Source organism: Dipteris shenzhenensis, chromosome 27 (genome assembly GCF_047967505.1).
Source record: "Dipteris shenzhenensis isolate YYH24624 ecotype China chromosome 27, Dip_SZ_1.0, whole genome shotgun sequence".
Taxonomy (NCBI): Eukaryota; Viridiplantae; Streptophyta; class Polypodiopsida; order Gleicheniales; family Dipteridaceae; genus Dipteris; species Dipteris shenzhenensis.
Window position 1 is genome coordinate 51,386,416 of NC_141622.1, and position 22,369 is coordinate 51,408,784.

The following is a 22,369-nucleotide window of genomic DNA, read 5'->3' on the forward strand; positions in this document are numbered from 1 at the left end:
TGAGATCTAACATAGATACTCATAGCTTCGGCCACGAACAAAAAAAGGAAAGGAGCAAGGGGGCATCCCTGACGGACTGATCTGGAAATCTGAAATCTCTCACCCCTTACCCCACCAATAAGTACTTGGCTGTGGGCTGATCTGTACAAGGAGGAAACACCTCTGATCCAAGCATCAGTAAAGCCAAAACGTAGAAGGGTGCCCTTCAAAAAACTCCAATCTACTCTATCATAAGCTTTCTCAAAATCCAAAAGTAGAATGGCCAGATTCTGGCCGCTCTACATGGCCCACTCTGAGGCTTCCCAGAAAGAGAAAATGTTATAAAAAATGCTTCTGCCATGCACAAATCCCGTCTGAGTGCATGAATAAGATCTCGGAGAAGGGGCTGCACTCGGAGGCTGATTGCCTTGGCCAGAATTTTGTAACAAGTCCCTAGAAGTGTGATAAGCCTCCATTGGGACACTAGATTTCTGCAACCTCCTTTCGGGATAAGGTGGACGAGACCTTCTGTAAGCGACCCGGGCATCTTACCAAAGTCCCAAATACCCTGTAGGGCTGAAGTAATGTAGTCTCCAATCATATCCCAGAATGCAATGAAAAAAGAGGAGGTAAGGCCATCCAAACCTGGGCACTTGCCCTTGTGAAGGACTGAAAGTGCAGTCCTGAACTCTGTGTTGGTGAAAGGTGCATCAAGCAAAACATGCATATCCGATTTCACCAACAAAGGGATGCTCTGCCAAATAACCTGTCTAGCATCCTCTCTATCCCGTGTCTCAGGATCAGCAGTAAGAAGGGCGGCATAAAAATCTGAAGCTATGCGCAAGACATCATCAGGATCTGCTGTCTGTAAAACCCTACGTGAGTCAATAAGTTGGGATACACTCTCTCTACTATGTCTAGGGCCAAGAGTAGAGAAAAAGTGTTTATTGACTCTGCCACCCATCTGAATCCAGAAGGACTCCCGTGCATGAAAGCCATACTCTGCTCTCTGATCAAGCAATACCTGCTGATGAGCCCTTGCTGCAGCAAGGCTCCTAAATCCAAGCATCTGAAGGCCGTTTCTGCTCTTCCCTCTGCAAAGCTGCCAACTGCTGGCAAACACCAATCTCACGTCTGAGAATATCTCGTCTCCTGGTACGAGCAATTGAGAGGTAGAAGTCGCTAATACCAGAAAGGGCAGTAGCTACCTATGATGGCAATGGCTGCCCACCCTGGACATGAGAAACCCATATCTGCAAGGCTGCCTCTGTAAGGTCCTCCTCTGTGTACAAGGCATCTGGAATCCTGATGCTAGTAGATCGACCTCTCAAGTGAGGCTCTGAGATAGCCAGCACAACAGGAAAGTGGTCTGAAGTGGAAATCCCAGCAGCAATGCATACCAATCCACCTCTGTCAAGTGCCCAATCATCTACATAGAATCTGTCAATACGTGCATGAATAGGCATCTATTGCCTCCTGTTCGACCAAGAGAACAGGAGGGACTGTGGCTGAATAAGAAAGGCATCGTCCAACCAAGTATCTCTGCCACATAGTGAAAAGGAAGGCATCCCATGCTACTCTCTCCAAAGAGTGAAGTCCTCCTTCTCTACCCCCCTTTTTTGTATGACGGTAACTCAACCATGTTAAAGTCACCTCCAATCACCCATGAATCCGCAATGGGGGCCCAGGAGAGCAAATCCTTCCACATAAAGACAAGTTCGCCTCTAATGTTGGAGGCATACCGATTAAGGAAACCAACCTTACACCCTCCAATCAAGAGAATAATCCACTGAGCTCTAGAGGGAATAATGACTCCGTGTCCAACAACCAAGGGGAGAACCGACTGCGAAACTGAAATAGAAGTGCCCCCCCTGGTGCCCAAGGCAGGCGACCAAAAAGTATGACCAGAAAGTAGTTTGCCAGACTTAGAGCAATCACTGGCATCCAACTTGTGTTCCTAGATAAAAAGGATATCAATAGTACCTCCAGTGACACCTGGATGAAGTTGGTTCCGGATCAGCTGCCTACGGCGATGGTGTGGAACTCCGCCTAGGCCTTGTATGTTCCAGCTGACTATCCTCATCGACAGGAGGATGCTAGGTGGAAAGGCTTACCCAACCTAGTAGAGGAGACCAGCTTCCCCTGGGCCAAAACACTCCTGCTGAGGGCAGGAAACTCAACAGGTGAAAGGATCCCTACACCTGCTGAGGGGGAGGCCCTGTCAAAAGGAATCCCAATGACCAGGATCCCTAAGGTGGAGGGCACAAACTCCTCATCATCCATAAAAGTCGCCGAATCAGCCAGTGTCGAAAAAGAGTTCGTGAGAAGCAAGTCTGGCTGAGGAGTGCGAAGAAGATCTGCACTCGTGGAGGAAGGAGGAGAAGGACCTGCCAGGCCTCTATCAGCAGATCTGGAGCTGGGAGCTGAGGAGGCCTATGGCTGATCTGAAGAAGGATCTGTAGTCCTCATCTGTGCAAACACTCCCTCAGCTGTGGCATGAACAGTTTGAGGGGGAGAAGTATCGGTAGTCCCCTCGTGATCAGAAACGAAAATGACTGGGGCTGGTGCATCTGAAGTCCCCTCCTAATGTGGAATTGTAGTATCTAGGGCTGCAACAGCACCCACCTCTGGAGTCTGGATGGCATCTGTTTGAACGGGATAAAGGGTGTCCTCCTGAGGTAAAGGAGCCACTCTGACCGCTGTCCAACGTGGTACTGGGAGTGCTGCAGGCTTTGGGCGCCCTGCTGTCCCTGGTGGTCCTGGGGTGCGCGAAGCAGGGCACCCTACTGCTCCTGGTAGTCCTGGAGTGCGTGGTACAGGCCGCAGGGGAGGTGCAGACGGGGTAGTACGTGAAGGAGCCGCACCAAAAGACCTCTTGGATCTTTTTCTCTTCCTTGGACAATCTCTAGAAAAGTGCCCAAGGGTCCTGCAAATCCTGCATTGATCCTGTCTACCTGTAATCTCGATTCTCTGTCGAAAGAGAGAGCCATCTGGACGCTGAATCACGATGTGGTCATCTGAGATGTTAGGGTCAGAGACAATGACCCTAACTCAAGACACCCAATCTGCTCTGACTGCCTCTGCCGAGGAAGAAGGCATGCCAGGAAGGGGGGGAATCTCAATGACCACTCCCAAAGTGGCTCCGATAGTAGCAACAAGTCGATGGTAAACCTGAGGAAGACCAGGAAACGATGAAGAGTGATGTGACCTGACTGTCCTCCTCAACCGGATCGAAGCCCAAGGTGTAGGGCAAAAGAAAAATCCTCCTCGAACCCAAAGCCAGGGGATTAGCTTTGAGAATAAGGATTGTGGACTCGTGGGAGTCGAAAATCACTTGGAAGAATCCACGTCCTAGAAGTCGAATATCCCTGAGGTGTGAGGCGAGATCTCTTGGTAACGCCGCCAACATCCAATCTCTAGCCTGTGATCTGGAAGGATGTGACCCAAAGATGCGGGCAAAAAGTGATGCGGAGCCCTCTAATTCCACATCTTTCTTGAGCTGCTGCAACTCGTCTTCTGAAAAAATAACGGTTCTCGTGGCCGGTGGAAGTGGACGGAGATTGGCTGAATGGGGATCCATTCGCCAATCGAAGTGAAAAGGCCGATTCCAGCACTGTTAAAGCTCCGTCCGTGAAACTACTGCCCAGGATGCCCTAAAACGGGCGTAGGAAGGAGGAGAAAGGGAGGGGGTAGGAGAGAGGGGAAGGGACAGAGAGGAGAAGTGGAGGGAGGCTGAGATAGGATAGAAGGGAGAGGGCTGACGGGGAAGGAGAGGGTAGGCGACGGAGAGGAAAAGAGGGGGGGGTTAGGAGGGAGGGAGGGGGCGGGCTAGGAGGGAGGAAGGGGGCTGAAGGTGGGGAGGGAGAAGGTGGGCGGGGGAGAGGAAGGGAGGGGGTAGGTTAGGAAGGGGGGGGGCGGGGGGGTTAGAGGAAGGGTGGGGGAAGGGGCGGGGGAGGGGAGGGAGGAGAAGGGGGAAAGAGGGGGCGGGGGGGAAGGGGGGGGCGGGGGAGGAGAAGGCGGCGGGGGGGGCAGCGGGGGGGGGAGAGGGAGGGCGGGGGAGGCGGAAGGGGAGGGAAGGGGCGGGGGAGGAGGAGGGGGCGGGGGGGCAGCGGGAGAGGGAGGGTGGGGGAGAAAGGGGGCGAGGGAGGGAGGGGGCGGGGGGGCAGCGGGTGGGGGAGAGGGGGCGGGGGAGGGGGAGGGGGAGGGGGCGGGGGAGGGAGGGCAGCGGGTGGGGAGAGGGAGGGCGAAGAGGGAGAGGGAGGGGGCGGGTGGGCTGGCAGGGGGGGAGAGGGAGAGCAGGGAGGAGGAAGGGAGGGAGGAGGGAGAGGGGGCTGGCGAAGGGGAGGGAGAGGAGGAGAAGCAAGGGGAGGGAGAGGGCAGGCAGCGAGGGTGAGGGGGAGGGAGAGAGAGGGAGAGGGGGCTGGCTGAGAGAGGAAGAGGGGGGGGGGCAGCAGCTCACGGGGAGAGGAGCAGCTCAAATCCAACTGTTGAGACATTCATGTCTTCGTCAAGTGATGTTTAATCCCATGCTGTCATCTGTACAATTCACCTAATGTATAATCAGAATTTAAGCTGAAAGGATAATTAAGGAGACACCTGGCATGTGTGTTTTCAATGCAGATAAGCTCAGTTGTTGGAACATGATAATCACCGGATCTTCGAATTGCAGCCTCAACTTTCTCCAGGTCCATGGTGCCATCTGGTTCATTTGGAACCATGTGTGGGTACACGTTGCCAAGAGTTGAAATTCCACCCTGCTCATAAAGATGTACGTGGCTTTGGGAACCGATTATCACTTCACTGCCTCGAACCTGACAATTCAAATAGTTGCTCAATTAAGAATCTGTGAAATAACCAATTGAATGTCCGGTTATGTGGAGATTGTGTGTGTGTGTGTGTGTGTGTGTGTGTGTGTGTGTGTGTGTGTTTTACACTCAAAGATTTCACTAAAAAAGTGTGCGTGTGTTTACACAAAATGTGTGTGTGCGCGGGCAGCGCGCGGACTTCGTACTTGTTGACATATCACAAATAATGTTACTAATGCCTATGGTGGGATAGAATATGCCAAGTACACTCAACGAGATGTACTTTTGTTGTAGGTAGACATTGCCAAAGCACTTGATACTGTACAACGGGACTTTATCTCTCAAACCATGAATTGTTTGGGCTTTGGAATAAAATGCTGCATGTAATTTACTGGATGTACTATGATAGTAAAGCTGCATGCATTTTGTCTTGGGACATTTTTTATCAATGGACCCACCATCATTCAATCAGGCAGGGACACCCTCTTAGTGCACTGCTTTATGCAATAGCTACACATCCAATACTTCAATATATAGATTATGTTGTGGAAACTGATGCCTTTCATGGTTTGGAGATACAAGGACGAGAGCCCATGATTGCACAACCCTATGCTAATGATTCCTTATTCACTCCAAAGAATAATGAGAAGGATCTTTCACAGCTCATGAGTGCTTCATCATTGTATGGATTGGCTGTTGGCTTGCAGGTAAAGTTTCAAAAATCCAAGTTTCTACCTTACATGCTAAGAATTGGCATTCCCTTTTGTGGCCTGGGGAAATTGTGATGCCCAATTAGATTGTCCGCCATCTTGGCTATCCTCTGGGATGGATGGTTACTCACTGTTAACCACATTTATTGGCAATGTCATTTGATGGATGATGGCAAGTCCGTAGAGATGGGCCCAAGATGATTGTTAAAGAAAGAGGAAAAAGAGTGGTAGAGAGAATTGGGTTGGCCCTCCTTTCAAAGGTGGCATGTATTAAAGACCAAGTAGTTGACTTTGGTCTTCAATGTTGTATGCAAATTTTGAGTAATAGAAACTTTGCCTTCTTTCAAGAGTTGTCTTGTGTTCTTCTTGCCTCTTGCATTTACTAAATGCCACTCATCCCCCTTCCCCTTCTCTTGCCTCTTGCTTCCCATCCCCCCTCGCTCTTCCTCTCCCTTCTCTGCCTTCCTCTCATGTGGATGCACCCTTGCAACAACTCCCGGAGCCATTTGGGTGACACATATAGACCATTCATGCTTGCATAGCTCTCACAAGGAGCAGCTTGGAGTAGGAAGCTCCATCGTCACACTTCCAAGATCCCCACGACACGTGAGTCAAAGCCGAGGCCACATTTTTGGCACCATTTTCGGCGAGTTAGAGGTATGTTTTTGCTTGCATGCTCTTCTCTAGTTATCTCCCATTGCCCAACACTTAGTAGAAAAGTAGTTGGTTATGGTGTTTTGGAGAGGTATGAGCTGAGAAAAGAGGGAAAGTGAGTGACAGGAGAGAAAAATTGTCAATTCAAGTTGTTTGAAGGTGCTTTTTGACACAAATCTAGGAAAAGATAGAGGTGATCATTGCTAAGATTTGTATGCTGTCCAATCCTTAGAGAAAAGCTGGAAATTGATGATTGGGTGAGTATTTCAAGGTCTTAGAAATGATCAACAATTCTCTTTTTGAGAAAAACACTCTATTTTTCTTCAACCTTGCTTGTTTCTTGTTTGTAGTAGTTAGAATAGGTAGAGAAGTAACCCCCGAGCACTCCAAACCCTACACAAAAGCCATTTAAACTCGGAAATCTCCGAAAATTCTGTCGGTGACACAGTCTCGGGAAGACACGCCGGGTTAACCTTGACCCAACACATGCTGCATTATAACCTAGTGCACACTATATTAATTTAGGCACGTTGAATTAGCTTTGACCATTGCTGGCTTAGCTTTGACCATCTGACACAAAACTGACACTCTGACATCTAACAAGATGTTCCAGCTAGCACATTAATTGCACAAAATCCAATAAAAAATAGAGGTCAACCCCGAATTCAATGCATGTTGAATTAATAACTCAGCACAAAATCCAATCCAAAATAGAGGTCGACCCTTAATTCAATGCATGCTGAATTAATAACTCAACGCACGCTAAGTTAGCAACCCAATGCATGCTGAATTAGCTCTGGCATGCTGAAATAGCAAAAGCCCACGCCAATTAGCCTTAATTCAGCGCCACGCCAAAACGATCTTAGTCCTCACCTATTTCCTACGTTAAGTTAGCCAGGGTTTAGTTAGTGGATTAGGTTTATATTTAGTTAGTGGATTAGGTTTAAGTTTAGTTAGTTGGGGGCTAGGTTAGGTTAGTTCTAACTAGGGTTAAGCAGTTCGGTTAGGTCAGCCTAAGTTAGTGTCTTAACAGTCCTAGTAGTCTTAGGTTAGGGCTGTCATAGCTATCTTAGGTGACTTAGGAACCCCCCCCCTCCCCCCGCCCAAAAAAAAAAAAAAGGGAGAAAAAAAAACTCAGAATTTCCAGCCTCTTTTAAGGGCTTTCCACAACCCTATTTTGGCTCCTCTTGGCTCCGTTTAGAAGCTTCTTCTACGACCTTTCTCCTGAGCCTCTCCATCGACCTTTTCATGTTTCCACACACTATCTCAGGTGCTCATTATAGCAGGGATTCGCTATCCATTTCTCTTTGTCTACATTCTAGCTTCTCTCTCCAAGGCCTGTCACCATGCCACCGAAGCGTGCCCCTCGTGATATATTGCATGACAGTGATGAGGCTGCTCAGTATAAGCAAGTGCCTGCCCATAGTCACAATGAAACGCGTTTCATTGAATTTGAAACGTTTCGGTGGCATGGTGATATTGCATGACACTGATGAGGTTGCTCAGTATGAGCAAGTGCCTGCCCATAGTCACAATGAAACGTGGCCTAGGGTACTGTAGGTTTAGATTAAAAATATACTTTTTGACTCCACGCTGTAGAGGCGAAATCTCCCATATGGCGGCGTGCATGCGCAGGTGAAAACCCTGCTCTTTGATTACCTGCAAATCCAAGCCCACTAGCCTCGACTAGGCCATCCCTTGCGCACAACAACCAGCCATGCAGGGTCTTCATGCTTTTTGACGAATCCTGCGCCGCTAGCTATCTCCAAGCGTCGATTGATTGCAAGGTTCAAGCGCCCTACACAATACGTGCAAGCTAGCAAGCAAGTACCATGAGCAACAATCGATTGCATGCATAGCTACTCCAGCGCCAATTGAATGACAAACATGAGCGCAAGTGCATCGTGGATGCAGGAACAAATGGTTCGTTAGCGCATGACGACACTAGCCCCTTTTGTTCGTGGATTCACTAGCCCCTTTTGTTCGTATACAGCTCGCTAGCCCTTCTGTTCGTTTTTCTATCGTGCATCGTTTGTTGAACATTCAACGTTGGCAAACTATGTGCCCTTTTTTGTCATGTGTCATTGCATTGGAGCCCGGCAGGTAGGTTGCTGCATGCATGATGCTGCTAATTGCCAGCTAGCTAGCTATTATCTAGCTGCTGTGAGCATTGGAAGTAGCTAGCTGGTCATGTTCATTAGTATACTTATTACTTACTACTATAGTCTACTACATTCATGATTCACAATAAAAAATTTATTGTCTTGTAAGCTTGAAGCAACAGATAATCAAAGGGATTATTGGTTGTCTCGTAGGTCAAAGACTCGAAGTGTCAGAGGGCTATAGAAAGAAAGAAAGAAAGAAAGTTTATTAAAGTATTCGTAAGACCGATGGGTCTATGAGACTGTGAAAATCCTCATACAACAAGCTGTGGTAGTGGAGCTACTAAACGAGCGTCCATACCAGTGCAAAATGCAAAAATGCAGAATGGCAGTACTAAGTCCTAAGTACAACATAGTCATGTCGATGGTCGACTATATATCAATCTCAGCATCGTCATCAATATCATCATCATCATCGGCAATAGTAAGATATTAGGATGGATGAGGCAGTGGAGGCATGAAGTCGGCAATAGAGTGCTGTCGACCACTCAGAGGTGCGGTCCTGGCACGTCTCCTGGTCGTAGCTCTGCATCTGACCAGGGCTATTGTGACCCCCATCGGTGGGCTCCGACTCTAAACAAGGAGGGGATGTCCCCAAGTGTGATCTGTGTGTCGACCCTTTGTCTGAGCTGTCGGGTCACAGGCTCCAGGTCACGGTCATGTCAAGGCCTCGTCTCGTGGGGGTCCATGTGATCTAGCTAAAAGAACTCTGTGATAGAGCTCTAAGAGGGATCAGCCGAGGAAGAAGTCTGCTCCTGTCTCCATGCTTGGAGTATCCTTTCACAGTGTCTAAGTGCCTCATGAATGAAACCTGCCAAACACCGTTGGTCTGGGTAGGAGAGGAAACATGCCAAAATCCCATAACTATCCTTGAAGAGGCAGTGGAAACGCCCTTGGATCTCATAGTACACAGGACACCTGAAGATGAAATGCTCCTCTGTCTCAACCTCTTGCATGTCACACAGTGTGCATATGCGCCTCTCCCTAGGTAGTCGCTCTGCTCTGCTGCTCTCGATGCGAAGTCTGTGTGAAGAGACCTGGTACTGCCTGCATGCTGTTGCTGGACTCTTTCTTTACTCCGTTCTTCTCATCTGCAATCTTCTTTCGACACTCATTCTGCTTGTGCCTTGCCTTGTTGCAATAAAAGCACTTGATCTTCTTCTTTCTCTTTTTATCATCAGAAGAAGATGGGTTACCAGAGTCCTTACCCTTACCTTTCTTTGATCTAGCTGAGAAAGCCGAATCTTCTCCAGTCCTCGTCTTTTGACGCATCTCCTCCTCCAGAAGCATTGCGCTGAAATCCTCAAAGTTGAGGGGCAGATTTTTGTTCTGCGTATTTAGTGCCATAACAAGATCATCATACTTTGGTGGGAGAATCTGTATGCACCTTATGATTGGACATGTCATGTCCAAGATTTATGCATCAGTACTTGACTCCGAGGTTAGCAGACTTGCAGAGTGTCGAGGACTTAGAGCAGCAGGACAGGACGGATTCTGGCGTGATCATGGAACCATGGACCACATTCTCACGCTCAGATGTATCATTGAGGAGGCGAGGTCACAGAAGCAGAGGGTTTATTTTTGCTTTGTGGATTTCCGCAAGGCATTTGACACGGTCCCGAGAGCCCGCCTCATACGGCGCCTACATGACTTGGGTTATGACCAGGAGATCATTTGGGCTGTCATGGCACTTTACGAGAGAGTTTCTGGCAGAGTTTGGGCAGGATCCGGGCAGGCAGACGAGATCATGAGTACCATCGGGGTCAAACAAGGGTTTCCTTTGTCGCTGGCATTTGAATTATAGTTATGCTACAACCTACATGTATTTACTGTTAATTCATTTGGTGTATGGTAGGCTTGTATATGTCCATGCCAATCTACGACTTATTCGACGAATGAAGACCATTGAAGGTCCACAGGAGGTGGATCCTGATAAGATACGTGTGCAGGTCCCTGAGGATGAAATGCTTCATCCTGTGCATGAGGATGATGATGCATATACATTCATTGCTGAGAAGCGGGCATCGTTGGCACGTGCCACACAATCTCAGGCACGCAGACGAGCAGGGAGAACAGAACCAACTTTAATAGCAGCTGCTCCAGAAGAGCAGGAGACCTCCTCATCATCAGAAGAGGATTCATCCACTTCTGCAGATTCTGATAGTGATGATGGGGAGGAGGAGGAGGAGGGGGCTGAGGGCCAGGGAGAAGATGCCCAAGCACCTATAGATCTTGCTGATTAACTTGCTACTTTCTTTCAGATTTCAGTAGAGTTTGAACTTTAGTTTTGTTTGAAATTTAAAGTTGATGCCTTCACTCTTGACTCTTGAGTTATGTAATCTAGATTCTAGTCTATAGACTAGCAGAGTATTTACAAGAGTGAAATTGAGAACTTGATTTATGTCCAGACTCCATGGTTGTGAACTTGTCAAAACTGAAATATGATAAAGTTTAAGGCTTGAGCTTGTAAATTGTAATCTGAAATCTGATTTTTTGTCACCTATCTAATAACTACTCAACTGAAATCTAAAATTTAAAGGCTTAATTGAGCTTTGTAATCTAGACTCTATTCTAATTTCTAGCATTGGCCATTATAGGCTTGATTGAGCTTTCTAATCTAGAGTCTATAATCTATTCTACCAGTTGCCATTATAGGCTTTCTGTCAAGTCTTTTTCTGTGTTTTTAGCTAGTTTTGCACAGTTTTAGCATGCAGGCATAAAATTTATATTTTTTAGACAAAAAAAATACAATCTGGTTTTTTGAAACTTCACCTATTTTTTTGAAACGTTTTGAAACGTTTCATACCGTTTCACGTTTCAACGTTCTGAAACATTTCATTGAGCTATGTGCCTGCCACAGTGGTTGCATCCACTGGTGGTACGGAGGTTCCTTCCACTCAGCCTCTCTCTCCTGCATCTTGGGAAACGCAGGCAGCGCAGACGCAATTTCTAGATGCCCTTTCCTCTATGCTCCAGGGTGTTTTCCGCCAGATAGGACAGGAGTTCAGCCAGCAGCTTACCACATCCATGGCTATGCAAGATATCGCTCTTGCCCAGATGGGACAATAGATTGGTCAGCAGATCACATCTGCCATTGCTATGCAGGATAAGGGTAAGCAGCCTGCACCCCAGCAATGGGACCACTCAGACAGTCATGATGTGTTGTCTGCTCCACGCAGAGGTTTTATGGCAGATGCTTGCCGTGCCTATGAGCATCAACCTTCTGGACCATTGCACGTACCCTAGCATGGGGATTATCTGGACTTAGATGATGCATTTTCTGTGTCACAGAGCACCTTCATGCAAGATGTCAAGCCATCTTTTGGCTCACAGCTTTCTGCATCTATGCAGGCTGAGCCGTCTCTTTTCGGCCGACCCGTCGGTGTGCATCCGGTTAGTGCTCCTTTCACCGCACTAGCGAGTATGCCTGGAGCTGGCTTTGGTTTATATGGCAGCCCACTCCCCTGGGAGAGAGGTCAGCCCTCTTCTCAGCCCTTTGGTATGCCATCATTTCAGAGAGATGCATCTGACAAAGAGACCCAGCCCAGGGTTCATGCACCTATCGCTCTGCCAACGAGCACATATAGCCAGACGCATCCAGTGCATCAGATGGCAACAGCTACTACGCAACAGGGTGGGCAGCAAGCCACTTTTGATAACATGTTGGTAGATTTTTGCATACAAGGCCCTACCTGAGGCCATTAAACTTCTCTGATTATGTGAACCTCAAGTGTGATGATGCCCGCACTTCTGGAGGTTACACACACGAGAATTATGCAGCCAAGGATATCAAGGACAAACTCACAGTGCATAAGTTTAAAGGGGACACTCGCACTCCCAATGAGTTGGAGGAGTGGACCGCGTCGCGACCTTCCCGCCTCCCTGCTGCTGCAGCCCCGTCACCCACGGCCCCTCGCTGCCTGCGCGCCGCTTCACCCCCCCACCCCCCGTCTTCCTCCACTTCCCCTCCCTTGCCCTCCTCCACCTCGCCTCGCACCCCTCTTCGATCTGATGGCAGCAACGGCTGGAGTTCAACGAAACCTCCCTCGCCTGGGCCTCCGTAGACCTCGCTTGAGCAACCTCGATCGAGTGATGGTGGGTTCACCTCTAGCGACAGAGCTGGCCAGTGGCGGGTTGGGTGGTCTGCACCCTTTGCCCTCTTGTTGGGGCATGCTTCGTTCGCGTAGGGCTTGCAGGTGCAAGTTGCTTTCTCGTGCCACCCGTGGCTTGGGGCATTGCACCTCCTCGGAGGGGAGCATTGTTGGCTGTAGCCTGCTCCTCCGCCCCAGCGGCTTGCATCACCTGCACCTTCATCGCAGCAACAGGAACATCTTTCAGGAAGCGTCGTGTGTGCTCAGGACCTTTTGTCGAGGAAAGGTTTGGTACTACCTCGAGCTCAAGGAGATAGAGATGCGAGATGCCTGCCCCCATGGTGGTCAAGAGCTCTTCTTGATGGTCAAGCTCGACAACAGGGATCCTGGCGCTTCCGATCTCAGAGCTACACCGGCTCGTGGAACCTTGCTACCTCGACGTGGCTTCACTGCTTTCCTCCTAGCGGGGGTTCTTAATCGTGGTTGGCACCTTGGTCATGGTCGGCCTCGATTGCTGGATGTTGACTCAGAGGAGTCATATCAGTTGATGGTTCACTGTCTCGAAGACTTTCTACCCACAGGGTGGCGGCTCTTGGCTCTATCCGCAAGGCTGCTGGACTTGATCCCTTCTCTTGGGGCTCTACTCTTTCTTGTCGAACCAGGAGGCACCCCAACTGGATTGAGGCTTGCAGATGCATGGAACGGGCTACTGGAGTGCGGACTCGCCCCCCGCCAGGCGGTCGTTGCTCATGCAGGCGGGTCTTTTCCTGTTGGTGCCCTCGGGCGGGCTCGATTGACGGGAGCTCAGCGGAGGAGGGATCCATACTTTCTTGGATCACGAGTACCTCCAGGATTCACTTCATCAAGGATCCGTAGCTTTTTTGGTTTCGCGGTTTACTGGTTTTCAGAAGACCCAGACTAGGGCTTCTTGTTTTGACAGCATTTCGCAACATTTTTATGCTTAGCCCTGTGTGGCTTGTAGTTTCGCGGGTGGGAGTTATCCCTGTGCTCCAGCACTACCGTTGAGTCTCTTGTAATCCTTGTTTCGAAAGTAATATAATAAGCCCTTCTTTTTGCCAAAAAAATGAGTTGGAGGAGTGGCTCACGAAGCTAGAAGACTATTTCCGCTTCTACCCCAAGTCTGAGGAGGAGCGCATCATTTTTGCACGTATGCATATGCAGGACTATGCTCACACATGGTGGCGATACATGAGGGATTTGCCTCAGAGACCAACCACTTGGAGGGGTTTCAAAGAATTGATGGTCACTACATTTGTATCCCCACTTGTCTTGGATCAATACTTGGCTGAATTTTATGCCTTGTCACAGAGCGGTACGGTCCAAGAATACTTGCAACGCTTTTGGAGGCTTTCCTTGTTTGTGCAGGACGTATCTGAAAAGGGTTTCATCCATGGGTTAAGTCCTTCTCTTGCTGCAGATGTGAAGGCACATAACCCTCAAACAATTGAGCGTGCAACAGAAATCCAAAAAGGAAAAGAAGAAAACCAATGAGATAGAGAAATTGTTGGAATAAAAGCTTGAGGTATTTGAGCCCAAATATGCCAGCAAATATAAGATGACAGCGGGCAGCGCATATGGGAATGCAAATGAGGCTGAGAAGAAGCCTAAAGTGACTCATTGGAATGAAAGAAAATCAGCAGCAGCACCATTTTCGAGGTTTCCCACAGTTACAGGCAGCAAGATGCCATATGCTAAGCCCTACAAGTCATTTGATGCTAAGCCAAGAGCTAAGCAAGGTGTTGGTATTGAAAAATCAGAATTTAAACAACACACCAGGGCTATTATAGACAACAGAAAGAGGGCAAACTTATGCTTTAAGTGTGGTGACAAGTGGACTCCTGAGCATCGGGAAGTTTGCAAAATGCGTAACAATGGTACTGTAAAACTCAGCATGATTACTGAGATATCGGATGATGAGGATTTGATGGATGCTTCTGAGACTTTGGATGCCACTCAGGATGATTCAGAGGGTGCACAAATCGTGGAAGAAGCTCCACATGTTGGAGCCACGAAGGGGGCTGATTTCCCCTTTGACCCCGGTGGTGCTAATGATCATAATATGCATGGTATACATTCCGATGACACTCAGCCTGTATGTAACATGCGAGGCCGTTGGCCTAAAGTCTTTCATGTGGAGCATCAAGTTACTATGCCTTTTCTTGCGCGAGAGGATGCAAATGGCAATGCTCCTGTGGATGAAGAGGAGATCTATTGGGATGCGCAGCAAGCCATTTATGCTATCTCTTCTCATGCCTTGATGGGTGCCAAAAGTGCTGAAACTATTAGATTGAAAGGACAAATTAATGGCAGGACAGTTCACATGCTTATGGACAGCGGTAGCACTCATAGTTTCATCAATTCTAAGACCTTACAGAAGGTGCCACTGATTGCTACTGAGATTGATCATGGGCTGAGAGTAGAGGTGGCAAATGGACAGCATTTGGTCAGTAAATTTTGTTGCCAAGATGCAAGGATCAAGCTCTCTGAGGATTATGAATTTGCTGGGGATCTCTTGGCATTGGATATGGGCCCAATAGATGCTGTCATGGGCTGCAATTGGCTGAAATCTTTGGGTAAAATCAGCATGGATTTAAATGCACTATCACTCAGCTTTGTCCACAAGGGTAGAACTGTAACATTGCATGGCATTGCCACTCCTAAATTGCAGGTCATTTCAGCAAGGCAGTTAGCCAGAGAGCTCAGGAAGGAACATGCCCTCTACGCATTGAATGTGTCAGTATCTCAAGGCGGTAGCATTCCTTGTGTTGAGGATTGTGATATGCAGCAGTTGCTATCGGAGTTTGCTGATGTATTTGCTGATATGCTATCCCAATTGCCTCCCAAGAGGGATGTGGATCATGCCATTGTTCTAGAGCCTAGCAGTAAGCCCATAAACAAAGCCCCATACTGTCTTTCTAAGGTTGAGCAGGAGGAAGTGGCAGTACAGGTGCGGGAATTGCTTGAGAAGAACTTCATCCCTCATAGCACTTCTCCTTTTGCCTCTCCGGTGCTTCTAGTGAAGAGGAAGGATGGATCATACCGTATGTGCATTGATTACAGGGATCTAAATAAGGCCACTATCAAAAACAAGTTTCCAATCCCTAGGATAGATGACATGTTGGATGAACTCAAGGGTGCTCAATTTTTCACGAAGATAGATTTGAGGTCTGGTTACCATCAAATCAGGGTGAAAGAAGGAGATGAGCACAAGACGGCCTTCCGCACAGAACAAGGCTTGTATGAATTCAAGGCGATGGTTTTTGGATAGGTGTTGCCCGACCAAATCCCCTGGCAGAGGACCTTGGCATCCTTGCTTGGAAGGAGGCTGAGACTCTGTCCCAGCTGTGGGACCGTGTTAATGCAGGGGTAAGATCCTTTATATTTCTTAACTGTACTCCTCAAGAGATTAATCACGTGAAGCACATGATAGTGGCCAAAAGTATATGAGAGCATTTGGCGTCCATGTATAACCGAATCTCTCCCATGAAGAGGGAGGTTGTTGGATCCCAAGAAATCTTCATCGATGCGGGAACACATCAACAAGTTACTCGAACTTCAGTAGGAGATCCTCCAGGCAGGGAAGTAGATTTCATCAACGGGGACATGGCCATAACTCTTCTGTCCTAGTTATCCAAGGAGGTAAACACTTATGGGTGAAGACAATAGCCAGCCCGATGCAGGATGAAGTATGGGTGGGAGTGGCTTTTGGTTGTATGGTTCAACTACTAGTCCGCGATATGGGGCAAATAATATATAGAGAACTATTTGTATGCTAGCTCGAACTCGCTTGTGATGAGCCTTCTTCGAAATCACAACTGTCCTGCTTCAGATGGAGGAGTCTTTGGATCATTGCCACCAAGGAAAGAGGCAAAACCGCACCTTGATACCACTGAAACCAGCCCAGACACAAAATCGCAGCAGCCACAAGCTCTCGTAAGATATTCGCAATCCGAACTAACAACCTGGGATCAAATCGCAGCAAAACATGCATTCTACAGAAAATCGCAATCAGGTTCTAGCCTCCTGATATAAGTCGCAACAGCTCTGGAGCCCTCAGGAAGGCTAGAGTACAAATCGCAACAGGATCTCTTTCTCTAGATACCTCACTAGTGCGGTCAGTTGAAGAATCTCATGCTGTTATCAACCGCATCACAAAGGTAGGGTGTGGAGTAGAGTAGGCTACAGGGGGGAGAAAGAAAGAAAGAAATTCTATTAACATCCAGACCAAAAGGTCTATGGGACAGCAAGAAACCCTCTAGTACATCTGCTTCAAGGAGGGCACATGGCAGCTCCCAAGGAGTGCAAAAAGCAACCCACATTATTTAGAGTACCTACATGATAGTCTGAAAGAGTAAACAGCCATACATCAGTTTAAGACTGAGAGTCTTTTGGTTTTGATTTGAACTCTCAGATTAGTGCTACGCCTTCACGGTAACTGTCCATTTTCCATCCTTTCTGGTAGCCTTGACTTTAGCTAATTCAATTGCCTTAATCTTAAGTTGAGCTTGTGTAAGCTCCTCTGCTATCCATACTTTGGTGCCCTTCAACTTGTAAGATTGTCGAAGAAGCTTGATCCGCATATCTTTTGACTTCAGTGTAAGGATTGCATGACCTTTATAGTGCAAAATAGAAGCTGGCCTGGAGTCGTCCTCATCTTGCTCATCATCATCCACCCATTCAATGTTGGGCAAGCTTGCTTTGATCTTTGTCAATATTTCACTATATGTGTCCTCCTCTTTGTACCAATCTTCTAGGAGTCCCCCTATTCTAATCTTCAACGCATTGTCACATCTAGCTTCGCGTTCTTTAATCTCTACTTGAATATCAGACTTACTTGCTTTGGTGTCTACTTCCACAATCACTTCCTTCTTAGCAGTTTGTGCTTCAGTGTGAACAAAATCTTTGACTATAGAGACTAGCAACGGGGTAGGGGGGGAATCCTTACAAGATTTTACAGCCTCATCAATTACTGCCTGCTTACCAGGCCCTTCCAGAATGTGAAGTCGAGCCTTTACTTCTGCCAATTCCAATAGTAGCTCTCTCACTGCCTGCTACAGATAAAAAATCTGATCCTGTTGCCCAAGGATGGGTCGTTTTGAGCCTTCTTGTTGGTAATTCCGTGCATATGGAGAGGGTGTCATGGCTGCAACTGTAGAGTACTGAGTCCTGATGGATGTTGAATGAGTTGAGGGAGTTGAGGGGGACTTGGAGGAGAGGGTAGGCCAGTCCATAGTTGGCTATCTGTTGAACCCCCTAGCTTAACCTAACCCCCGGGTTGGGTTGGGGATTTAGCCCAACTCGGGGTTAGGGTTAGTTTGGCTGCTTCTAACAGGTACAAAGGGAGAGGTATGGGTTGTTGTTGACGGACTGTACAATACTGGTTGCCTACTGATGGGCTGTACGGATGGGGGAGATGTACGGACGACGGAGGTACGAAGGTTTGGAGGTACGGACGATGTACAGAGGTGTGGAGGTACTACGGAGGTACGGACAAGGTACGAACGGGGGGGGAGAGAGAGAGAGAGAGAGAGAGAGAGAGAGAGAGAGAGAGAGAGAGAGAGAGTACACAGCACTAGGGTCTAGAAATAAGGACTGGAGCCCCCCCCAAGGTCTTTATTGCAACAGAAATTCACATCTAGAGTAGGCTACACAGAGAGAGAGAGAGAGAGAGAGAGAGAGAGAGAGAGAGAGAGGACAAACACAACACTAGGGCCCAGAAATAAGGGCTTGACCCCCCCAAAGGTCTTTATTGCAATAGAGATTAACTTTGTACAACTGGCTCTGAGAAGAGCATGAGTACAATCTTGAATGATCTAAGAGCCCTGAAGCCCTTCTTTTATAGACTTGGGCTCGCAAAAAAGCTAGACCCGCTTTTAATAGTTTCTTTTTACAAAAACAGACTTTCTTGCTATTAGCTTAGCGTGGGGTCACTTTTTAAGCCTTTTCTAGAACCCCATGGGTCCTTCTTTAATGGCACCATCTCACAAGTGCTTTTTGCCTTGTGGGACCTGCTTTGTAAGAAATCCTAGATTTACTATATTTAGAAATGTGCTAAGGAACAGAAAGGAGACTGAAATAGCAGAGAACAAGGAATATTTGTATTGCTTGAGTGTCTGTAGTGTCTGTAGTGTGTCATCCATACCATTGGGCCTCTCTTATATAGAGAGTGAAGAGTCACACATGAAAAGGTTTGTACCCCTAGTGTATGTGCATGAAGAGGTATGTACCCCTTGTGAAGGGTGTGAGAGGGTACATTACAATAGGAGTGTCTCTTCCATAGAATGTCTCTTGTGAAGGGTTGTGCCTCATAGGAAGTGTCCCGTCGAAAGGGCATACCCTTCCACAAGTGTCCATTCATCAAACCATCCATAAGTCTAGGATATAGAGAAAGGAATACGTCACAGATCGTGACATCCCCTCCCACTCAAAATAAGACCCTGGTGGAGATAATGAACTAATGTAGAAAATATCACAATAAATTCTGAAAATACTGCTGTAAAATGTCAGGGTATTGCTGTAAGTCTTCATCAGATTTCCAAGTAGCGTCGGAGTCATCCAGATCTCGCCAAAGAACAAGGAATTCCGTGATAAGTCGATGTCGAGTCTCTCGCTGTCGATGGTCCAGAGTACGCTCAGGAATAAGGAGAACATAATCGTCTTCGATTTCTGGGACATAATCACCTGCAGGAGGAACTGCTTCATCGCTTGGAATGTACGTCTTTAGCCAAGAAATATGAAATGTTGCATGGATTTTACCCCATGATGGTGGTAATTCCAATTTGTAACTTAAAGGTGAAATTTTCTTGATGATCTGGAAAGGTCCATAGTATCTTGGTCGCAACTTAGGAAACACAGACTTAACCGTCTTATAGCGATGTGGGGCTACAAATAATAGCACCATGTCACTAGTGTCAAATTCCAGGTGACGTCTATGTTTGTTGGCAGACCATTGATACCGCTCTTGCGCTTTTCGCATATGATCCCTGACTTGGGGTAGAATGTCTTGCATTTCTTGAACCAGTTGATCAGCTAGGGCCACTCGATGTTGAAGTACAAAATTCGTTGGTACAATCGGAGTGTGTCCATAAGCTGCCTGAAATGGAGTCATGCTGATGGCACTATGGAAAGAGTTATTATAAGCAAACTCAAGGAGTGGTAGATACTCTTCCCAAGCTGCTAGGCGTGACTGAATATAATGTCGAAGCATTTCTCCCAGAACTTGGTTGACTCTTTCAATCTGGCCATCTTATTCTGGGTGGTAGGCTGAACTAAACAGTAGAGTTGTACCCAAAGATTTGAACAGTGAAATCCAAAAGTGACTGGTAAACTTAGGATCTCTGTCGGATACGATATTCTTGGGCAATCCATGGTGTCGGAAGATGTGTTGTATGAAGAGTTTGGCGATGTCCGGAGCCTGTGCACTTCTTTGCAAGCAACAAAGTGTGCCATTTTGGACAATCGATCAACAATTACCATAATCTGAGTGTTACCTCTGGAGGATCGTGGTAGTGTTGTAATGAAATCCATGGAAATACTTTCCCACCTTTCAGTTGGAACTAGAAGAGGCTGAAGAAGTCCTGCTGGAAGTCGTCGACTTGCTTTCATTTGTTGACAAAATAAGCAAGATGTAACCATTTTGATGACGTCGCTTTTCATCTGAGGCCAGTAATATGTTGCACTGAGTAACCTATAAGTCTTGTTGATGCCTGGATGGGCAGCATAAGGAACTACATGATGCTCTTTTAACAAAAGACGTCGAACATCCTTGTCATGTGGTACACAGACGCGATCTTGATAATACAGAAGGTCGTTCGTATAAGAATAGGATGAGAAAATCTTCTGTTCGGGAGACGAAGGTTGATCTTTTGAAAGAACTTGTACTGCTGTGCCGAAGTCTTTATCATTGAAATATTTCACTTTGAATGAATTCGGAACATCCACAGATAATGTAGAGATTACCATAGCTGATGCTAGAGTTAACCTGCTGAGAGCATCTGCAACTACATTGCGTAGTCCTGGAATGTACTCAATGGTCATGTGAAGTTGGCCAGAAACTCAACCCAGCGTGCTTCTCGAGCGTTCATGACTGGCTGAGTAAAGATATACTTTAGAGAGTGATGGTCTGTCTTGACCACCAAGTCGGCTCCCATGAGATAATGTTTCCAAGAGCGATAAGCATGTACAACAGCAAGAAACTCCTTATCATAAACCGGGTATCGGGTTTGAATATCGGAATGTTTATGGTTGTCAAAAGCAATAACTCTGCCTTCTTGCATCAAGACTGCTCCTGTAGCGATGTCGGAAGCGTTGGTCATGACCTCAAATGGAAGGTTTGGGTCAGCAATAGCCATAACTGGTGTGGTAGTGAGTGCTTGCTTGAGTTGTTGGAAACTATACTCTGTTTCGGGAAGCCATTGAAAAACTGTGATTTCAAAAAACTGATAGACCTTGGTATGGTAGAAGTTTGCCAATCCGAGAAAAGAGCGGACATCATGAACATTCTTAGGAGTAGGCCAGTTTTGGATTACCTTGACCTTCTTGGGATCCACAGAGATGCCTTGAGCTGAAATAACATGTCCCAAATATTCGAGTTGGGTCTTGAAGAACTCACTCTTCTCAATGTTGATGTAGAGAGAATTTGCGCGGAGAACTTCAAAAACTTAGTGAAGATGTTGTTTGTGCTCATGTAGGGATCTGCTGAAAACGAGGATGTCATCGAGGTAAACGATGACGAACTTATCGAGGAAAGGCCTGAAGATGTCGTTCATTAGTGTCATGAATGTGGCCGGGGCATTGTTTAACCCAAAAGGCATGACCAAACATTCATAGTGTCCATACTTTGTTCGTAAAGCTGTCTTGTACTCATCGCCTTCTTGCATGCGAATTTGATGATAACCTGAACGAAGATCAATCTTTGAGAATTGTGTGGCGTGTAGAAGTTGATCGAAGAGGTCATTGATGCGAGGCAATGGATACTTGTTTTTAATAGTGAGCTTGTTGAGGGCTCGATAGTCGATGCGGAGGCGCATTGACTTATTTTCGGTCACCTGTCTTTGGATTTCTTCATTTTGAGTGTAAGAAACCCGATAAGGAGGTTTCGGATTACTGCCGGGAATAAGTTCGGTTGGGTGATCCACTCGTCGTCGAGGTGGTAACTGCTTTGGCAATTCCTATGGAAAAATATCCAGGTAGGGCTGGAAAAAAGGTTGGTTGAGGTATTCAGGAGGATCCTTTGTTGGTGTCTCCTCTACTGCCGTAACCAACAGAAGTAAAGTCTTTACTTGACGTTTACAAACCCACTTCTTTACTTGTAGGGCAAAGGCAACTGGGGTTGAAGGAGACTCCCTAGAACCAATTAGCTCAATAAGTTTTCCCTAGTGGACAAACTGGATAGTATGGCTGCGAAAATATGGCTGCGAAAACTGATTGATGGATCATAGTCGTAGAGCCACTGTTGTCCAAGTATGACATCGTACCGAGAAAGAGGCATGATGTCGAAGTTCAACTTGTCCGTATAATGTTGGATGCGAAAAGACAAGTTTTTGATCCTGGTGTTGCACAAGAAGGTAATTCCATTTGCGAGTTCAATCTGATAGTCCATGGGACTAGGACTGGTCGTCAACCGAAGTTTGTCGACCATAGAACGAGCTAGGAAGTTATGAGAGCAGCCACTGTCGATGAGGATAGTGACCGTTGTTCCACGAAGCGATCCTTGGACACAAAGTACTTGAGTGGCCAAGGAAGGTTCGGGGTTGCTAGCAAGGCTCATGTGGATGGTATTTGCCATTCGAATAGCTTTGCCTTTCTTGTCTTGTGCTGGGGTAGCATCTTCTGTTTGAGAAGTGCTAGGTTCCATATTGGAATTTTGCTTTGGTCGCTTGGGACAATCGAACCATCTATGGTCGCCTGTACAGATGGTACAAAGTCCTTTTGTGCTGGAGTTGTTC

At 47.1% G+C, this 22,369-nt stretch overlaps 1 protein-coding gene across 1 annotated transcript in view; it reads right to left on the reverse strand.

Moving 5' to 3' along the window:
- LOC147884468 (low-specificity L-threonine aldolase 1-like) overlaps window positions 1-22,369 on the reverse strand; it is an 83,727-nt gene that overhangs the window by 55,932 nt on the left and 5,426 nt on the right. Inside the window, exon 2 of the mRNA XM_087398294.1 lies at window positions 4,576-4,790. Within this exon, the coding sequence (XP_087254420.1) occupies window positions 4,576-4,790 (215 nt within the window). The remainder of the gene's footprint in view (window positions 1-4,575; window positions 4,791-22,369) is intronic.